Source organism: Triturus cristatus, chromosome 12, assembly GCF_964204655.1.
Source record: "Triturus cristatus chromosome 12, aTriCri1.1, whole genome shotgun sequence".
Taxonomy (NCBI): domain Eukaryota; kingdom Metazoa; phylum Chordata; class Amphibia; order Caudata; family Salamandridae; genus Triturus; species Triturus cristatus.
The window spans coordinates 572,774,687-572,796,204 of NC_140595.1; the positions used below are offsets into that span (position 1 = coordinate 572,774,687).

A 21,518-nucleotide genomic window follows, 5' to 3' on the forward strand; every position below is an offset into this window, starting at 1 on the left:
GAACCATCTAAAGAAAGTTATGCATCAGAATTGGCATCTGATCAAACATTAAGGATAAGTCCTTGGCTCTAAAACCACTTTTTGCATTCAAAAAGGATAGGAGCATCTCTAATCAAATCATAAGAGCAGCAGTCTCCCAACCAAAGCCGAGTACGTTACGAGATTACGTTGGCTTGCCCCCTGTAACAGGACACCACAAATGCCGTACTTGTTCATGCTGCGAATCTACCCAAGAAGGAGCATTTTTCTCACACAATTCCATCTATTGGAAACACGAATCCTTTACTAACGGCAAATCGAAAAATGTGGTGTATGGGATAACCTGTCCGTGCAGGAAACTATATATTGGTAAAACTAACCAGGAAGTGAGATTTAGAATCTCACAACATAAATCACGAATTCGGAAAAATGTGCAAACAGCACCTTTGGTGAACCATTGGAAGCTAAACAATCATGTTGAAAAGGATCTAAAATGGACTGTGATCTCGAAAGTTGAACTAGACACAAGAGGTGGAGATCTGGAACTAAAATTGACACGCAGGGAAGCAATGCTGATCGTTAAATACAACTCAGCAATTAATGGATTAAACAAATTATCTGAGATTTACAAGTTGGGATAGGATGTTCTTCCTATTCTTTGACATATGGCCACAGCCATGATATGGAGTCATCCATGCAAAATTAATTGTGGCATGTCATCACCACATTTGACTGAACAAAGTCTAAGTAGTAACACGATCGCGTGTGGGCTTCCTATAGTCCTATCATTTGGAACATCAGTGCACTCATGCCGTTCATTGAGGTTCAACGTCGTTTTTGACAGACGTTCAGGAGACAACGCTATTGCGTAAAATGGGATACCAATGCAAAACACAATGGGACATCAATGTTAAGCATATGTGTTATCTCTTCATCACTGGTCACGTTTTTATTTGATAAATACACTCACATTTTTATTATTCATAAAATTAGTGCAACTATACTATTATCAGTGATCAAGCCTGCAACGCTTGTGCACATACGCATAAGGATATATGTTACATAATAACCTGATGGTTTTAAGCACCAGAATAGTCACAACCATATGTACTACATTTCCCATGAGTCAAAGCGCTGTTGCGGTTTACCGGAAGAATATGGCGGTTACGTGCCGCCAATGAGTGAATAAAAGAGTTTACATCCTGCATCCACCCGGAAGCAGTTGCCCGTGGTGTCTTGCCGGCTTTCAACACACGGAATAGCGAAGAGCCTATTCCCCCCCGAGTAAATAAGGTATGGTGAGTCGAAAGACGAAGAGGGACTCGGTTACCATGACAGTTGGTTGTAGCAGGAACTTACGTTTTTTCCCGTTTTCTATTGCAGAGTAGATGTAAAGTAATTGGGTCATCTACCATGAAGGGGAGTGTTCAATGATTGCTCCCGTAGAGGATTTTGACAAGTAAGTGAAAACACCTTGATATACGGGCAACAAGGGTTGCATTCTGCCATGTAATAGGCACAGAGACTTAGCGGCCTCCATGTGTCCCATAGGTATATATCTTGGCCTGTTGCACTTTGAGCAAGCCGTTTTCGTACAGTTTTTCTGGCCTCAAAACAAACTGCGCATCGTGTCGTCATGAGTAAGTGACTTTGTTATGAAATATATTTCATTTTGGCATCACTTTATCGTGGAATGGTTTTCTCAGTAGACGCTATACAATTTGTTGTTTCAGCTAATGAGTCATACTTCCAGCAGATAAATAGATCGGCTGATCTATTTAAAGAAATCAAGGTAAGCCTGAGACCCCTGGTAGAGACGAGAGAGGGAGGCAGGAGGCTTCACTGTAGTGTACAGAGTAATTTTTAATTGTGTTTTGTTTGTTTCGTTGCAGCTTGTTGGTCCTGAGGAGAACACCAATAATTGGATTGGGGTGTTCGAAACGCGTCAACCTGTCTTTTGTGACCTATTGAGTGTTTATATATGTTGGAATTATTTTTGATTCTGGTAGTTATTGTGAAATTTGTGCACCTTAGGTCTTGTTGTTTCTAAAAAATATTTTTATGTATAATAAATTGTTGTTTTTGTATAGTGTGGGGGTGTGAAAGGAAGAATGGTTGTTTGGCTGCTGGAGTGAATGAGAGAAGGTTAGAATATAATCAAACTAGTAAATGTGTCCAAGGTATGACTGCTAGTATGAGAGAGTTGTTTAATAGTGATGTGTGGGATTTATTTGATATGTAGAACTATTGTAATGATTTTGAATAACCCATTTAAATGATTTTGTGGTTCAATACATTTTGATAGATTCAAAAAGTGAGAAGAAAAAGGTCTAGTGGTCACTTTGTTTGGTTCAATGTGACGTGTCAAAAAAAAAGGCTGAAGAAGTTATCAGTATTGGCATTTTGTTGTTTATTGTTTAATGGGGCTCTGCCTTACTGATTGAGAGTCCAAATCCTGTCCGTTTCACTTTCACACTGCTGCCCTTAGAGCGCTCTAGCATGGAACCCCCCCCCTTCTCTCCAAAGAGGCGAGAGCCATCGAACGGCATGTCCATGAGGTAAGAATGGACATTCCCTGAAAAGCCAATTGCTCTCAGCCAGGACTGGCACCGAAAGGCCACTGATGATGAAATCGCTCTGCTCAGCGAACCAGTAGTGTCGACCCAAGAGGCAGAATGAGTTCTTCGCCCTCAGTGCTAGGCTGGCGGATGAGAACATTCTCTTGTCAAAGTTATCAAGCCTCTTGGATTCCCTATCCATTTAACATGCCAACGTTAATTCTGGACGTGGAGGCTTAGAACAACAAGCACTCTGGGGTAGGGTGCTGAGTAAGAAAACTGAGGTCTGCAGCGGGAAATAGTCCTATGCACAGGAGCCACTGCGCAGGGTTTGGATCAGGCTCCAAGTAGGAAGCCTGTATGGGCTTCATTGAAAGACAGTAGGGTTCAGAAGGGGAGACCCTCGGCTGAAGCACCTATGTCAAGATGTTCGTCTTGACTGCCACTGTGGTCAACCGAAGGTCCAAAACCTCAGCTACCTTATGGACCACCATTGCAAAAGAGGCTCCCTCCTCTGTAACCAAGGTAGGAGGAGAGACCAGGCCAGAGTCAGGTGAGGTGTCTAACCCACTGGCCTCCGCCAGTTCCTCATACCAGCTGTCCTGTTTCTCTTCTAGTAGCTGGTAACCATAAGGGTCCATAGACCCTTCCTATTCCTCTCCCTCTCCAGGCCTATCAAATAAATAAGGCCATGGCTGCGCTCGGGAAAGGATGGACCCAGTCAGCGCTGGAGTCTGCGTCAAATGACGCAAATCCGCCTCCATGTCAGAGTTGGGTGAAAACGATGGGGGCGGCTCTGCTTCGATGTGTCTTTGGTGCCGTGGCAGAGGAAGGTCTCTGTCTCACCAGGGGATCTGCTCCAGATTCAGCAAAGCGATCGATGGGGCCCGACTGGAGCTGCAGGTGAACCCGCCAGCGTGGATCCAGTAGGGGTACCTCCTGCACCATTGGGGCCTGAAAAGCTCCAGAAGGGCCAGGCCACCCAAATATGAGGAGCATGGCCTCATAAAACTGTTTCAGCTGGGCGGTGTTCCCTCCAGCTCTGGGAAAATTGGGGGAAGTGCGGAGCCGACACGGCTTGAAGTTCCACCGATTCACGGAGCCTGGAGTGCCGACACACCTGCACCTCGTCGGAAGACTTCAACGGACACGGCAAAGACGGTGATTCTTCAACTTCTTGTGCTCTTGGGACTAACCCGACTTCCCTGACAACTTGCAATGTGACAATGACCGCCAGGAATGGCTTGACCGACGTCAGGCAGCAAGGAGTTTAACTGGCACAGTCTGTTGCCTCTCCCTAACATGTGTAATGGGCAATGTATATGCAAAGGACTTACATGGGTAGTCAAAGTGTTTTAGTAACTATTTTGTCTGTGATCCACTGGGGTGGTAGTAAAGCCTGCATTAGAACTGCTTGACGTTTCCGGGAAGTACCCAATGGTCTTTTTGACCACCTTTAGGTGAGTTGAGGTTGTGTGATGGCTAATGTTGGCCTTTTGTCATTCTCCTTTATGCTTTGTCACCGGTTCCTTACAGGCTGGTGTTGGTTGGGGGCTTAGTGTTGGCCATGGATGCCTGCTCTGCTTATTCATATTGTGACCAGTATTGGCAATAATGGTTTTTAGCACGGAATGTATTGTCCCAAAGGAACCACAGTGTGTAGTGTGTTTTTGATAAAGTCTTGGCAGTTACAGTTGTGAAATAAAAGTGACAATGGTATTTCCACCCACTTGCTCTGCCCTCACAGATCAGTTATTCATCACTCCTCTTCACAGTTGTCAGAAAGATCAGGCTCCTTGTATGACTAATGCACATGATGACAGAAATGGGAAAGAGTTGGCAGCATCTTTATCATTTGACTACAAGGACACTTTCTGGAACATCTAGCAGCCTCAAAGCATAAGATGTTCGGTATGCAGCTTCATTAAACTTCTGGAGTCCTCACACATAGGACATCACATCACCTGCTAGTCTCCACACCACCTCTCTGGCCCCCCAGGGGAATGATGCTGACACGCAGGACTATGCATGAGCGGCCCCCTGCAGAAGCCTAGGGGGGAGGGACAGTCAGAAATAGATGGGGAGAGAGGAAAAGGTTTCGTCACAGTGGTTGATGATGGGGGCAGTGCTGTGTGCTCCCTACTGCCTTTTGTTTCAGGCTTTACCGGTAACATTGTGCCACTCCCGTCCACATTGCCAAAATTCTCAACACAAAAAGAAGGCATAGGGACAATGGCTTTCGCTTCCGATGCGGAGAGTGATTACGGCAAATGCCTGCGTTGTAAGATGGCAACCAATTTATAAAAAAATAACTCAGTACCTCTTCTCCCTCTCTTCTACCCAATAGGAGCTTCACAGTACATGCACGGCAATGGGAGCACTTCTTTTGCAAGTCAAGAACAGGTCATGCATCCCGCTTTCTCCGGTCCTATTTTTCGTTTCTTGTAATAATGCTCCAGTAGTTTTCTGCTATTTGTATTAGAGCTCCACTATGTCAAATGGTGATAAAATTGCAGCAAGAGACACCTCTTTTTTGCAGCTCTATCCATTAGTTTAAGTATATATGTAGGTAGCAGAAGATAGCTCCATGGACGCAAAATAAATTCACTCAAATGCACTGAAATGGAGGTCTGGAAATGCCCTGATTTCTCTCCCAATATGTTTCTTTTCAGATTTAAAAATCTACAAACAACGAAACGACAGCGAGAATTAATAGTCTGAAAATGTATTAATGTATACATTAAACCGCCATGGATGCGTCATCTTTGTTCGGTATAGAACGTAAGTTCTTTGTTCTTTATGAGAATTCGCCTTGGTTTGAAATCATAATCTTAAGTAATACCTTAAAAACTGTAACACAATTTGTTTGTGAAAGGAGGAGTCCATAAAAACGCATTTTTTTTATAAGGAGTAAGTGTGCATGTACTTTCTACATTTGTTTTTAATATATTTAAAAACTGTGAGCCGGATCGATTCGCAATGCCATTTGTTTATACATGCAAATAACTCAGGTAAATACAGGCTTGTTAGTTAAAAGAAAATGGATTTACACTCGTAAAATATGTACTCCTGTTTAGCTTTTCGAGTGAATTTATCTCTAGCAGGGGCGGTGTATGGACATTCCAGGTTGGGAATTTATCTGGAAAGTTTGGGAACAGCCACGATCTAACTTCAGGGTATTCACAAACTTTTACAAGGTCCATTTCCACTCTAGAAATTGTTGCAGACCTACTACTGTAAGAGCAGGGCGAAATCAGCTTATAGGGTGCGAACTGCAGGGTACCACACCCAAAGGGTGAGAGGATGTGGTCCGTCGGCTTAAACTGCCGACTTTGGTGCAGGAAACCAGGGTTCGAGCCTCGAGGTCGCGTCCACATCCTGTGATTCTGTGCAAATCACTTAATCTCCCTGTGCCTGAATGTGTAATGTAAATACGGTGCTCATGTACAGCGCTCCAATACCTTCGGGTCGAGGTCGCGCTATATAAAAGATGCAAAAAAACAAAAAAGAAGTAGGCAGAGATGTCAGGGAGGCGGGTTTTAAAGTGCGACTGTACCCGATGTGAATGTACACATGCAAAAACTCCGTTTTTAAATCAGAAAAGTTTACCAAGACTACTACTGTGAACCTGAGCCTGTCGCAGCTTCAAAAGTGTAATTCTGGCAACCTTTGTGGATTCCAAGCTAGTACAATATGTACTCTGTGTACAGAAGGAAACCTAGGAAGAGAATGTTCAAATTTTTCAATGAACATGTTCCCCTGTCTTTTTTAAAGCAGTACGAATACATTTTAAGTCTCCAAGCGCAAACCCCATTACAAGGGAGTCCTGCTGCAAAAGTACTAAGCCATTGATGTCTATGGCATAGAGGATAAACACAGTCATGTCCGTACATTTGTAAATCGCTATGAAGAGACAGAGAGTGCCTTGATAAGACACGCAGGGTCAGAAAAAAAAAGTCTTTGGTGAGTACAGCCGAGGAAGTCACGTGATATTTTAAAGGAAACACACATAATTTTACAGGCTCACTCTGCAGTGAAGTAGAATCTTACACGAGTAGGGCCAAAAGTCCAACGTGATAAAACATACAATGCGATGCGCGTGACTGCCCCACCCCCACCCAAGCTTTCAGAGAGCGCACCAGTTAACAGAGGGCTCAGACCTGCAATGGAGGAGAGGTGCACGTGCACCACTGGGCACTCTTCAAATATGCCTTGTCTGCAGGTGTACAAGAAACAGACCTGCAAGCACTGGTTAGCAGCTCAGCCTCTGCTTAAAATGCGTTTGTGTCGGAGTTAGAGGTCTGTACAACTTTGACACTTTCCATGCGCTTCGGTCTGTCTCAGCAGCATTATAAAACTGCAGGTTTACAAACACACTCACACAATTGGGGCGAAAGATGCATGAAAGCAAGGCAAGAGACTGACATTTGATTGTTACTGTGCGATAGCAATCACGGTGGTGCATCATAGATTTATCATTTTCCTCTCCATCTGATGTGGCAGCAAGTCAAGGCATGAATGCAGCTGTATGTCTAGCTAGGATTTTGAGAGCTGATTTGTATGCAGTGTATTTTTAAAGTTTCAGAATATGTGTTCGTGTGACTGGAAAAAATGATTACATTTAGTGATTTTTTTTTTTAACATGTCAGTCTGAGAAATAGAGCAGATATTCAAAGTAAGCTCTACAGACATGTTGGTATCCCTTTGAGTGTAGTTCCTCCCTGAGCAATACTAAAAGTAGAAATATACTGAGGAGCTATAACAGTTTACTAAAATCATAACGTCACTGAACGTTTTGGTGATGTCACAAATGACGCAGTCGAAGGTACTGAAGTAGAGGTGTGGCAGAGGGAGTTTGGACCAAGGTTTAGTTGGGAACTAAAGTAGAGGTGTCAAGGGAGGGCGGAGGGGTCTGGACAGTGATTCAGTTAGGTAATAAAGTAAAAGTATCCATGGAGGGCAGAGATGGTTCAGTTCGGTCATGAACTAGTGGTGTCAGTGGAGGGAAGAGGTGGTTTGGACAGTGGTTCAGTTCGGTCATGAATTAGAGGTGTCAGTGGATGGCAGAGGTGGTTTGAACCGTGGTTCAGTTTGGTCATGAAGTAGAGGTGTCAGTGGATGGCAGAGGTGGTTTGGACCGTGGTTCAGTTATGTCATGAAGTAGAGGTGTCAGTGGATGGCAGAGGTGGTTTGGACCGTGGTTCAGTTTTGTCATGAAGTAGAGGCGTCAGTGGAGGGCAGAGGTGGTTTGGACAGTGGTTCAGTTTGGTCATGAAGTAGAGGTGTCAGTGGATGGCAGAGGTGGTTTGGACCGTGGTTCAGCTATGTCATGAAGTAGAGGTGCCAGTGGAGGGAAGAGGTGGTTTGAACCGTGGTTCAGTTCTGTCATGAAGTAGAGGTGTCAGTGGATGGCAGAGGTGGTTTGGACAGTGGTTCAGTTTGGTCATGAAGTAGAGGTGTCAGTGGATGGCAGAGGTGGTTTGGACAGTGGTTCAGTTTGGTCATGAAGTAGAGGTGTCAGTGGATGGCAGAGGTGGTTTGGTCAGTGGTTCAGTTTGGTCATGAAGTATAGGTGTCAGTGGATGGCAGAGGTGGTTTGGACCGTGGTTCAGTTATGTCATGATGTAGAGGTGTCAGTGGAGGGAAGAGATGGTTTGGACCGTGGTTCAGTTCGGTCATGAAGTAGAGGCGTCAGTGGAGGGATGAGATGGTTTGGACCGTGGTTCAGTTCGGTCATGAAGTAGAGGCGTCAGTAGAGGGCAGAGGTGGTTTGGACAGTGGTTCAGTTCGGTCATGAAGTAGAGGCGTTAGTGGAGGGCAGTGGTGGTTTGGACAGTGGTTTAGTTTGGTCATGAAGTAGAGGTGCTAGTGGAGGGCAGAGGTGGTTTGGACCGTGGTTCAGTTTGGTCATGAAGTAGAGGTGCTAGTGGAGGGCAGAGGTGGTTTGGACCGTGGTTCAGTTCGGTCATGAAGTTGAGGCGTCAGTGGAGGGAAGAGGTGGTTTGGACCGTGGTTCAGTTTGGTCATGAAGTAGAGGTGTCCATGGAGGGCAGGGGTGGTTTGGACAGTGGTTCAGTTTGGTCATGAAGTAGAGGTGCCAGTGGAGGGAAGAGGCGGTTTGAACCGTGGTTCAGTTCGATCATGAAGTAGAGGTGTCAGTGGATGGCAGAGGTGGTTTGGACAGTGGTTCAGTTTGGTCATGAAGTAGAGGTGTCAGTGGAGGGAAGAGGTGGTTGGGACCGTGGTTCAGTTCGGTCATGAAGTAGAGGTGTCCGTGGAGGGCAGAGGTGGTTTGGACAGTGGTTCAGTTTGGTCATGAAGTAGAGGTGTCAGTGGATGGCAGAGGTGGTTTGGACAGTGGTTCAGTTTGGTCATGAAGTAGAGGTGTCAGTGGATGGCAGAGGTGGTTTGGTCAGTGGTTCAGTTTGGTCATGAAGTAGAGGTGTCAGTGGATGGCAGAGGTGGTTTGGACCGTGGTTCAGTTATGTCATGAAGTAGAGGTGTCAGTGGAGGGAAGAGATGGTTTGGACCGTGGTTCAGTTCGGTCATGAAGTAGAGGCGTCAGTAGAGGGCAGAGGTGGTTTGGACAGTGGTTCAGTTCGGTCATGAAGTAGAGGCGTCAGTGGAGGGCAGAGGTGGTTTGGACAGTGGTTCAGTTTGGTCATGAAGTAGAGGTGTCAGTGGATGGCAGAGGTGGTTTGGACTGTGGTTCAGCTATGTCATGAAGTAGAGGTGTCAGTGGAGGGAAGAGATGGTTTGGACCGTGGTTCAGTTCGGTCATGAAGTAGAGGCGTCAGTAGAGGGCAGAGGTGGTTTGGACAGTGGTTCAGTTCGGTCATGAAGTAGAGGCGTTAGTGGAGGGCAGTGGCGGTTTGGACAGTGGTTCAGTTTGGTCATGAAGTAGAGGTGCTAGTGGAGGGCAGAGGTGGTTTGGACAGTGGTTCAGTTTGGTCATGAAGTAGAGGTGTCAGTGGAGGGAAGAGGTGGTTTGGACCGTGGTTCAGTTCGGTCATGAAGTAGAGGTGTCAGTGGATAGCAGAGGTGGTTTGGATAGTGGTTCAGTTTGGTTATGAAGCAGAGGTGTCAGTGGAGGGCAGAGGTGGTTTGGACAGTGGTTCAGTTCGGTCATGAAGTAGAGGTGTCAGTGGATGGCAGAGGTGGTTTGGACAGTGGTTCAGTTTTGTCATGAAGTAGAGGTGTCTGTGTAGGGCAGAGGTGGTTTGGACAGTGGTTCAGTTTGGTCATGAAGTAGAGGCGTTAGTGGAGGGCAGTGGTGGTTTGGACAGTGGTTCAGTTTTGTCATGAAGTAGAGGTGCTAGTGGAGGGCAGAGGTGGTTTGGACATGAAGTAGAGGTGTCAGTGGAGGGAAGAGGTGGTTTGGACCGTGGTTCAGTTCGGTCATGAAGTAGAGGTGTCAGTGGATGGCAGAGGTGGTTTGGATAGTGGTTCAGTTTGGTTATGAAGCAGAGGTGTCAGTGGAGGGCAGAGGTGGTTTGGACAGTGGTTCAGTTTGGTCATGAAGTAGAGGTGTCAGTGGATGGCAGAGGTGGTTTGGACAGTGGTTCAGTTTTGTCATGAAGTAGAGGTGTCCGTGGAGGGCAGAGGTGGTTTGGACAGTGGTTCAGTTTGCTCATGAAGTAGAGGTGCTAGTGGAGGGCAGAGGTGGTTTGGACTGTGGTTCAGTTCGGTCATGAAGTAGAGGTGTCAGTGGAGGGCAGAGGTGGTTTGGACCGTGATTCAGTTCGGTCATGAATTAGAGGTGTCAGTGGAGGGCAGAGGTGGTTTGGACCGTGGTTCAGTTCGGTCATGAAGTAGAGGTGTCAGTGGAGGGCAGAGGTGGTTTGGACCGTGGTTCACTTCAGTCAAGAAGTAGAGGTGTCAGTGGAGGGCAGAGGTGGTTCAGTTTGCTCATGAAGTAGGGGTGTCAGTGGAGGGCAGAGGTGGTTTGGACCGTGGTTCAGTTCGGTCATGAAGTAGAGGTGTCCGTGGAGAGCAGAGTTGGTTCAGTTCGGTCATGAAGTAGAGGTGTCAGTGGATGGCAGAGGTGGTTTGGACAGTGGTTCAGTTTGGTCATGAAGCAGAGGTGTCAGTGGATGGCAGAGGTGGTTTGGACAGTGGTTCAGTTTGGTCATGAAGTATAGGTGTCAGTGGATGGCAGAGGTGGTTTGGACCGTGGTTCAGTTATGTCATGATGTAGAGGTGTCAGTGGAGGGAAGAGATGGTTTGGACCGTGGTTCAGTTCGGTCATGAAGTAGAGGCGTCAGTGGAGGGATGAGATGGTTTGGACCGTGGTTCAGTTCGGTCATGAAGTAGAGGCGTCAGTAGAGGGCAGAGGTGGTTTGGACAGTGGTTCAGTTCGGTCATGAAGTAGAGGCGTTAGTGGAGGGCAGTGGTGGTTTGGACAGTGGTTTAGTTTGGTCATGAAGTAGAGGTGCTAGTGGAGGGCAGAGGTGGTTTGGACCGTGGTTCAGTTTGGTCATGAAGTAGAGGTGCTAGTGGAGGGCAGAGGTGGTTTGGACCGTGGTTCAGTTCGGTCATGAAGTTGAGGCGTCAGTGGAGGGAAGAGGTGGTTTGGACCGTGATTCAGTTCGGTCATGAAGTAGAGGCATCAGTGGAGGGAAGAGGTGGTTTGGACCGTGGTTCAGTTTGGTCATGAAGTAGAGGTGTCCATGGAGGGCAGGGGTGGTTTGGACAGTGGTTCAGTTTGGTCATGAAGTAGAGGTGCCAGTGGAGGGAAGAGGCGGTTTGAACCGTGGTTCAGTTCGATCATGAAGTAGAGGTGTCAGTGGATGGCAGAGGTGGTTTGGACAGTGGTTCAGTTTGGTCATGAAGTAGAGGTGTCAGTGGAGGGAAGAGGTGGTTGGGACCGTGGTTCAGTTCGGTCATGAAGTAGAGGTGTCCGTGGAGGGCAGAGGTGGTTTGGACAGTGGTTCAGTTTGGTAATGAAGTAGAGGTGTCAGTGGATGGCAGAGGTGGTTTGGACAGTGGTTCAGTTTGGTCATGAAGTAGAGGTGTCAGTGGATGGCAGAGGTGGTTTGGTCAGTGGTTCAGTTTGGTCATGAAGTAGAGGTGTCAGTGGATGGCAGAGGTGGTTTGGACCGTGGTTCAGTTATGTCATGAAGTAGAGGTGTCAGTGGAGGGAAGAGATGGTTTGGACCGTGGTTCAGTTCGGTCATGAAGTAGAGGCGTCAGTAGAGGGCAGAGGTGGTTTGGACAGTGGTTCAGTTCGGTCATGAAGTAGAGGCGTCAGTGGAGGGCAGAGGTGGTTTGGACAGTGGTTCAGTTTGGTCATGAAGTAGAGGTGTCAGTGGATGGCAGAGGTGGTTTGGACTGTGGTTCAGCTATGTCATGAAGTAGAGGTGTCAGTGGAAGGAAGAGATGGTTTGGACCGTGGTTCAGTTCGGTCATGAAGTAGAGGCGTCAGTAGAGGGCAGAGGTGGTTTGGACAGTGGTTCAGTTCGGTCATGAAGTAGAGGCGTTAGTGGAGGGCAGTGGCGGTTTGGACAGTGGTTCAGTTTGGTCATGAAGTAGAGGTGCTAGTGGAGGGCAGAGGTGGTTTGGACAGTGGTTCAGTTTGGTCATGAAGTAGAGGTGTCAGTGGAGGGAAGAGGTGGTTTGGACCGTGGTTCAGTTCGGTCATGAAGTAGAGGTGTCAGTGGATAGCAGAGGTGGTTTGGATAGTGGTTCAGTTTGGTTATGAAGCAGAGGTGTCAGTGGAGGGCAGAGGTGGTTTGGACAGTGGTTCAGTTCGGTCATGAAGTAGAGGTGTCAGTGGATGGCAGAGGTGGTTTGGACAGTGGTTCAGTTTTGTCATGAAGTAGAGGTGTCTGTGTAGGGCAGAGGTGGTTTGGACAGTGGTTCAGTTTGGTCATGAAGTAGAGGCGTTAGTGGAGGGCAGTGGTGGTTTGGACAGTGGTTCAGTTTTGTCATGAAGTAGAGGTGCTAGTGGAGGGCAGAGGTGGTTTGGACATGAAGTAGAGGTGTCAGTGGAGGGAAGAGGTGGTTTGGACCGTGGTTCAGTTCGGTCATGAAGTAGAGGTGTCAGTGGATGGCAGAGGTGGTTTGGATAGTGGTTCAGTTTGGTTATGAAGCAGAGGTGTCAGTGGAGGGCAGAGGTGGTTTGGACAGTGGTTCAGTTCGGTCATGAAGTAGAGGTGTCAGTGGATGGCAGAGGTGGTTTGGACAGTGGTTCAGTTTTGTCATGAAGTAGAGGTGTCCGTGGAGGGCAGAGGTGGTTTGGACAGTGGTTCAGTTTGCTCATGAAGTAGAGGTGCTAGTGGAGGGCAGAGGTGGTTTGGACTGTGGTTCAGTTCGGTCATGAAGTAGAGGTGTCAGTGGAGGGCAGAGGTGGTTTGGACCGTGATTCAGTTCGGTCATGAATTAGAGGTGTCAGTGGAGGGCAGAGGTGGTTTGGACCGTGGTTCAGTTCGGTCATGAAGTAGAGGTGTCAGTGGAGGGCAGAGGTGGTTTGGACCGTGGTTCACTTCAGTCAAGAAGTAGAGGTGTCAGTGGAGGGCAGAGGTGGTTCAGTTTGCTCATGAAGTAGGGGTGTCAGTGGAGGGCAGAGGTGGTTTGGACCGTGGTTCAGTTCGGTCATGAAGTAGAGGTGTCCGTGGAGAGCAGAGTTGGTTCAGTTCGGTCATGAAGTAGAGGTGTCAGTGGATGGCAGAGGTGGTTTGGACAGTGGTTCAGTTTGGTCATGAAGCAGAGGTGTCAGTGGATGGCAGAGGTGGTTTGGACAGTGGTTCAGTTTGGTCATGAAGTAGAGGTGTCAGTGGATGGCAGAGGTGGTTTGGACAGTGGTTCAGTTTGGTCATGAAGTAGAGGCGTCCGTGGAGGGCAGAGGTGGTTTGGACAGTGGTTCAGTTCGGTCATGAAGTAGAGGTGTCAGTGGAGGGCAGAGGTGGTTTGAACCGTGGTTCAGTTCGGTCATGAATTAGAGGTGTCAGTGGAGGTCAGAGGTGGTTTGGACCGTTGTTCAGTTAGGCTCTGAAGTTGCTGAGCAATTCTCCTTTTGCAGGTACTGCTGTTGTAATCTTTCTAGACCAAGAATTTGTGGAAAAACATATACTTAGTAGAATCCTTCATTAAGTACTTTCTTATGTATATAATCCATTTCCCTGCAGAGTTGCCAACACATTCCTATCTGCCCTCTTTTCAGGAAGCTATGGTGTTTTGGTTTTCGTACTTTTTGGCTCTGTTCTCTTGACCTGGCCTCTGTGGTGCAGTGGACTATTTTCACCTGTATGGAATGTGCCTTTATGGAGATCCTATGCTTCTTCCAGGAGTGGCGCCCTGGCACTCCTGCAGCTAGTACGAGACTGGCACCACTAGGTGGGGCAAATTGGCAAACAGTTTTTCGATCTACTAAGATGCCTTGGAGATACTTGTAAATGGGAATCCATGGGAAGCTATATTATCTGTTACAAAATAAATCTTACCCAAGATATATTAATCTTCAAGGCCACAAACAGGCAGGATTTAACATCACAGAGGGTGCCATGTTTCTGTTATGTGATCAAGAACCATGCGTAAAAAACGGTCTCAATACTTGCAGAACATTTGGGAAATAATTTAACAGAGAGGTAAGAAGGGTCGAATAAGGTATTATAACAATTAAGAAATTAACTTAATGTCATTTTTCTAAACAATATTGGTGCAGTCTAAAAAAAAATAATCAGGGGAGGCTAATGTCCCCCATCAGGGCTAAACGTTTAAATTATACCAAAATCTAGGGATGACAACGCCCTTCTTGCAAGATTCACCTTAAGGGTAATAGTCTTCCTATGAAAACACTGACTGAGGGGACACAGAAGGACCAGATTAATAATGTGAAACAATCTTCCTTGTGTTCTCCTTACTCCACAATTGTATATTTAATATGGTAAGTATTTATATATTTTACTTTATTTTTCAAGCAATGTCTGATGACCAAATGTGTTAACCAACTACACCAAACCGAAATTGATCAGGTACCCGTTGTGTCCCCCTTATTCTATTCCTATCACCCTATTCCTCCGAAATCTATAGGAATAAATGTCAGATACATTTTATTCCCAGTAAAAGTATAAATATTTTTGCTTGGACGGCTAATACATTCTATTTATCAATTCAGCTTAGATGGTTGTTCTATTTCACAGATACATGAGAAAGCCGAATGACACATCGCATTACTGTTTGTGGTTTACATGAAAGGCTGAACCGTGTGTGGGTGTTGTGTGTGCATGTTTATGTTGGGTCCTTTGTACATACCATTCTTTAGCTGGTACATCTTTGCGTTGCTGCGTAGCCAACTGATTGCCAGATGCGCAGACTCCTTCATGACATCCCCAAGCTGTCCTGTTAGCGTGAGCTGGCCCTCTCCCTCCATTCGACTGGCTTCCACAAACATGATCTCCCCTCCTAAAGGCGTCCAAGCTAATCCTATTGCCACTCCAGGCTGATTCAAACGTTGAGATACCTGCAACATAATAACAAACAAATAGGACAGCTATATTGTATGCAGATTGCTCGATTAACAATAACTATACTTACTGTTATCATTGAACATATTCACATTCAAATGTTTTAAATACTCCTATAATAAGGACTCCAATGATATCGGCCAGCAAATGGCTCAGGGAAGCATTCATATCTAGTATAATCTAATGTTCAAGAGCAAGGCCAGGCCAGCATTTTCCCTTTCAGGACAATAACAGTGAGTATTACGTCCACTTGAACTACTGCAAAAGCCTTCATAGGCTTCTCCCATGAAATCACTGAATTAAAACTCCAAAGAAACCACAACTTTGCAACTTGTTTATTGTTTGGTTTGAGGCAACACGATCATATCATACCAACACAGACATCCCTACATTGGCTCCAAGAAAAGAACTTCCAAAAACGTTTGTCTCATGCACAAGGCACTCCATGGGCCTTGACAAAAGTTCCTTGACAAGCTGTTTGTCTCATAACAGTTCGAGAGGAGAGAAGAGAGGTTTAGTTCGGGGGCAACCCTTTCCTTAAATGGCTATTTTGTAAAGGAAACTGTCATTACCCAAAAGAGGGCACTACCCCCTTATGCCCACAGAAGACATGGTTAAGTATATGTACGGTAGACATTTTTGGAAAGATTTAATTACACTAAAATAATAATTGGAGTTACATTCATGATGTAAGGTGAGATTTTATTATGCATATTCCATATTTCCTTGACGGCTGATTAGGTAGCCAACACGTGGTTTGGCCCGTAGGTGGCGCACAGGCCTGGGGCTTGTTCAAGGTGTGTTACAATAGCAACAACTCCTCCTGTACTCTTGATCTTACCTTTACTATAGCTCTTAAAGTCAGCGAGTACAAACCTGTCAATTAATATTGCAAATTCAGGAGACCCTGTAAGACCCACCTTTGTACCATAGCTTTAGGAGAGCCAATTTATCTTCATAACTGAACCTTTGTCACCATTTTGATGATCCCACTATCTTGCCTCCTCGGACACCTAAGATCAAGCTGCCAGCACAAGCAAAGGTTATTCAAACTAAAGTCTATGTCCGCATTTATGGTCCTATTCAGAGGAGTATATCCACCAGAAAAAAATACAAGTTACTCACTTGTACACCGTAGTTCTCCAGGATTGGTGTCTTTGATAGGTTCATATGCTTGAACCTTCCCGGCGTCGAGCTGGAAGTTTCATGGTAATTGTAGTAAGAATTAAAATGCTAAATTTAGCTTGGAAGAGTTAAACATGCCACATTCATAGTCTTCTTACATCATTTGAAAAGAACCTAACTTCAGCCAATCAGGCAACAGCTCAGAGACCAACAATCCCCTCAGGGTGCACCGTAAAAATAGGGTTATTAGTTAAAGGGTAGGGTGACTACCCACCTTAAGAAACAAACAATTCTTGTCAAGGTGTACTTTTAAAGTCACTAAAATAACCTAAGCTCAACTCCTGGTAGCTATGGCACAGAGCAGATAGCCTTAGCTTAGGGGTAATGTGTAAAGTATTTATGCAGTATCCAAGCAGTAAAAGTCACAACACAACAACATAAAAATCCCAAACCAATTAAAAAAAATAGATTACATCTTAATATATAAAATTACACTAAATGCAATAAGGGGAACCAACTATATGAATACTTAAAGTTTTCAGTAAAAATAGCGCCAAAAAGCACTACAACTGGTAGCTGTAGCTAGATGCAATTTCAGGTTGACCGCGATGAACCATGGATCGAATACAGGGACTAGGTTCGACCCGGTTGGAAGAGTTACCTTGGGACTTGATCTAAATAATGGAAGTCCAAAATCTTTAGTGGGACAAGTCAGCAGGCTGCAGCCAAGGAGCTCTTCAAGAGGTCAAACAGCCTTCACTCTAAGTCTTGGTGAAGCTGCTGATTTTTGGCAGGATAGCTTTGAGCGGGATGGAATTTGTGCCCAGGAAATGTCCCTCACAGGTCTAATACTTTTTGAGTCAAGATATCTATGCTTGCACTTAAGTCACTTTTTTGGAGCTCGGATTCCTCCAGCGGGGCAAAGTTGCAGGCTGTAGAAGGAGGAAGTGGTTCAAGGAGCCGGGTACATTTTCAGCAAAGTCACGCTGAATTGGATTTGCTTCTGCGGAGAAGCTCCAAGTGGGAGAAACCTGAATCTTCAGCCCAGTGGCAATGCACCTTGGCTGGTTTGGCTCGGCAAGTTTGTCTCATTCCTTCCGAGGATTTTGGAACCATTATGTTTCTAAGTCCTAGGTTTTTAAGGGTTGTAGAAGAAGCCCAATGGGGTCCAGCAAAGGGTTCCAGGACCCCAGGAACATCACTTGGGAGTCAGGACTCACTACAGCAGAGGCCAACAGTAAGGTTAAGGACAGATCCAGTTGAAAGTGGTCAGTTGGAAATCTTCAGGAAACGTCTCATGGAGCTTGTTCTGTCCCTGTGGCATAACCAGGTCAGCTTTAGGATACTTAAGAGTCCACACTTATCCTGGGTACACAAGAGAACTTCTCAGGTCCAGGAATGTTCTGAGTAGGATAATGGGGGTGTCACATTAATGCTTGGCATCAGCTTGTGGGTGCTGGTAACTCCTGGGTCCCTCCCAACCAATGAGGTAAAAGTTCCCAGGGGTTACCCTACCCACTTTTGCAGCATTTCCTTTGTGCCCTACTGCAAACAATCTCACAGTGCTACACTCTGCCTAAATCCAAGATGGTGAAACCCATCCCCCTTGTGCAGAGACTGTGTTCCCACCCAAAAGATATGGCCAGGGAAATAGGCAAACCATTCTCTGGGGTCACTTCAACCCACTTCTCAGGACAGCACCCTACCAATTGGGATTAGCATCTGCTTGACTGCGGAAACAAGAAGGGGCTTGTGTAGCCCCTTTGAAGTTATTAAAGTTTGTGGGAACTGCCCAATGGTTATCCTGCCAGAGGAACATAAACACCTTCCAACACCCAGGATGTTGCTTCTGTTCTGGGAGCAGTGTTCACACCTCATTCTGGGCTTGAGCACTCAAAGGGCTGAAGCTGGATTCTAGTGCAATTAGCGGTCAGTAGCTTTAGGAAAGGAAAAGGTACCTTTTCCATAATATTTATAAAAAAAACGACTTCACCAGTGAATTGGACTTTAAAGAAATATTACAAAGAGTCCAAGATTTAAATGTTTAGCTGTAATATCACAAAGCAGATATCATTATTACATTTAATAGTCCATCCCAGTGTTTCTCTATGGAACAGCCATCCTTGCTAGAGGGAATATAGATTTTAGGTAGGTGCTAGCACTTTGTCTGGAAAATACATCATGTAGGGAGGCGTACAAGACAGCGCCTGCAACTCACTCACCCACCGGGCAGATGTTATCGCCACTAGAATCGTGATCGTAAGCAGCCGGAGAGGACAACTGTGCCGAGGCTCGAAAGGAGTACACATAAAAAACAGAGAGAACCAAATTAAGGTCCCACTGTGGCATAACAAAGGGCATGAGCAGAAACAGGTGAGCCAGCCCCTTCAAAAACCTATTTACAATTGGAGACCTAAAGAGAGAGGGTTGGTCTGACAGCTGCAAAAAAGAATATAGAGCAGAAAGACAACCCTTAATAGTACCTAAAGCAGAGCCCTGCTGGGTAAGGGTTAGAATGAATAGAAAAACAGTGGAAAGAGATGCAGAAAGAGGGTCAATAGACCTTTCTGTACAGTATAATACAAACTTCTGTCAATGGCAGGCATATACCGTCTTAGTGGAGGGCCCCCTACTGCCAAAATAACATTGATACTTCAGGAGGAAGGTCAAAAGCCATCAATGCCACCACTCAACCTCCACGCATGGACGTGAAGAGTTGACTGGTTCGGGTGGAGAACCCTTCCCTGCTGCTGCAACAGAAGATCCTCCCAAAGGGGCAGCCTGATCGGAGGATTGATGCTCATTTACAAAAGCTCTGGATACCAGATTCTCCTCACACAGTCCGGAGCGACAAGAATGACTTGGGCCCGGTCATTCCTGATCTTCTTCAGAACCCTGGGCAGGAGTGGTATGGGCGGAAAGGCATACAGCAGGCCTGAGCTCCACTCGCGATGAAAGGCGTAGCCGAGTAATAGTCTTGGAAACTCCAGCGCGCAGTATTGCTGATACTGCGTGTTCACTTCTGAGGTAAATAGATCTAACCAAGGATCTCCTCAGTGCTGAAAGAGACCTTGCTCCACCTCTGACTGGAGACGTCATTCGTGATCCGCTAGGCAACGACGGCTGAGTTCGTCGTCCTTGGTGTTCAGAGAACTTGCCAGGTGTTGAACCACCATGGTTATACCCTGTTATCCAGCCATGTCCAGAGATGCAGAGCCTCTCGACAAAGGGTCCACAACCCCACCCTGCCCAGCAGTACCACCAGGCAGTGGTTTTGTCCGTGAATACCTGCACTAACTTCACCTTGAAGAGGGAAAAAATGCCTTCAATGCCGACCGAATCGCTCGAAGTTCCAACAAATTGATGTGGAGTACTGAATCTGCTGGAAACCACTGTCCCCTGATCTCCAACTCTCCCAGATGGAAGCCCCATCCCAGAAGTGATGCATCTGTCACAACTGTGATATCTAGGCCACTCTATGCCACTCAAAGCCACTTTATACCACTCCAAGCCACTCTTCTCCATTCCATGATGCTGTTCAATATGGCTAAAAGACATTGGTAATCCAACAGCTCTTGTGTAGGCGAAACCTATTGGTGTTACCAAGGCTTGTTTTTGGAGAGGCGGCAGTGGGACGGGGCAAGCAACAACACAGGAAGGGATGAGGGTGAACTGGGAAGCAACAAAGGGGAATGAGTCAAGCTTCAAAGTAGGGAGAGAAGGGAGGAGCAAAGAATGACGGTAGGGCCGCAACGCGGGATGGGGGACCGGGTAAGCAACAACATGGACGGAGGGAGGGGGACGGGGAAAGCAACGATTACATGGCAGACCTTGCACTCTGGCCGATGCCCGGTGGACCTAACTGGATAGCTATAGAGGAGATGGGCTGTGGATTTCCCCCTCGACCGTCACCTACCCAGCCAGACTTTGGGCAGACTCTCCTTCGTCTCTCTGCCGTATCTCCCTCTTACCCTTTTACCTTACTCCCCTACCCTTCTACGCTCCATTATCTCATCTTCTATGCTCTTTAAATCTTTTCTTGCAACAGATGTAACTTGTAACTGATGTAACTTTGTAACAATGTGGATCCTCATGTAAAGCGCTCTGATACCTCCGGGTCTAGCCAGCGCTATACGAAACTCAAATAAATAAATAAATAAAATCAATCTAGTTGGGGAATGGAGAGGAGTCTGCCGTTGACCCAATCGTGCTTCGTCAACCACCACTGCAGGTCTCTTGCAGTTCCTTCCGAGATCGGGACCACGTCAGTGAGATTTCCCTGAGGCTGCGCCCACTGGAACTTTAGGTCCCACTGAAGAGCCCACAAACGCCACCTGGCATGCCTACCAACAAGATGCAGGAGGCCATGACGCCCAACAACTTCAGAGTCAGTCTCACAAAAATCCAAGATAGAGGCTGAAATATTGGAATCATAACCTAAAAATCCTGGAATCGCTGCTCGGGTGGATAGACTCTAAACTGCACTGTGTCCAGAACAGCCAAATGAAGGGAAGCATCGGAGAAGGAGCCAGGTGTGACTTTGGCACGTTGATAGAGAACCACAGCAAATGCAGGAGGTTTCCCGTAGTGTTAAGGTGGGAGACAGCCTGGGACGAGGACGCCTTCAGCAGCCAGTCGTCGAGTTAGGGAACAACTGATACCCCTAACCTGCGCAGATGAGCAGCGACCACTGCCATCACCTTGGTAAACACCCGAGGGGAACTAGTAAGGCTGAAGGGGAACACAGTAAACTGAAAGTGCTCATGGCCTACCTTGAACCGCAGGCAATGCCTGTGGCCTGGCAGGATCGGGAAGTGATAATACGCATCCTGCAGGTCCAACGCTACCATCCAATCTTCTTGGTCTAGGGCAGACGAGACCTGAGCGAAAGTAAGCATCTTGAACTTCTCCTCGAGGAAGAGATTGACGGTCTGAAGATCTAAAATGGGCCACAACCCTTAGTTCTTTTTTTGGATCAGGAAGTAGTGGGAATAACAGTCACTGCCTACTTCTGAATTTGGGACCCTCTCTATAGCCCCCTTGGACAGGAGAGCTGAAACTTCCTCTTGGAGCTATTTTAAAAGATCCTCCTCTGCCAACCGTTCTTGATTTGGCAGAATGGGAGGAGGAAAAGAAATAAAAGGCAGAGAATAGCCCTCCTGAATGATTTGAAAGACCCACTTGTCCGATGTTATGGACCTCCAGTGGGGGAGATGATGATGGATTCTCCCACCAACTGGAGTGGTGTGGTCTTGCAAAGTCAGACTACGAATGCTTGGAGGCTGCGGATGCCGAAGGTAGGGTGGCCAGCAACTTCTGGCCATAGCTCTCAGCTCTAAAATACTGATATGCAGTTGAGTTTCTTGTGGTGACCAATTTCCACCAACTTCCA

At 46.5% G+C, this 21,518-nt stretch overlaps 1 protein-coding gene across 1 annotated transcript in view; it reads right to left on the minus strand.

Moving 5' to 3' along the window:
- LONP2 (lon peptidase 2, peroxisomal) overlaps nucleotides 1-21,518 on the minus strand; it is an 860,677-nt gene that overhangs the window by 133,128 nt on the left and 706,031 nt on the right. The window contains exon 13 of the mRNA XM_085638877.1: nucleotides 14,790-14,997. Within this exon, the coding sequence (XP_085495003.1) occupies nucleotides 14,790-14,997 (208 nt within the window). The remainder of the gene's footprint in view (nucleotides 1-14,789; nucleotides 14,998-21,518) is intronic.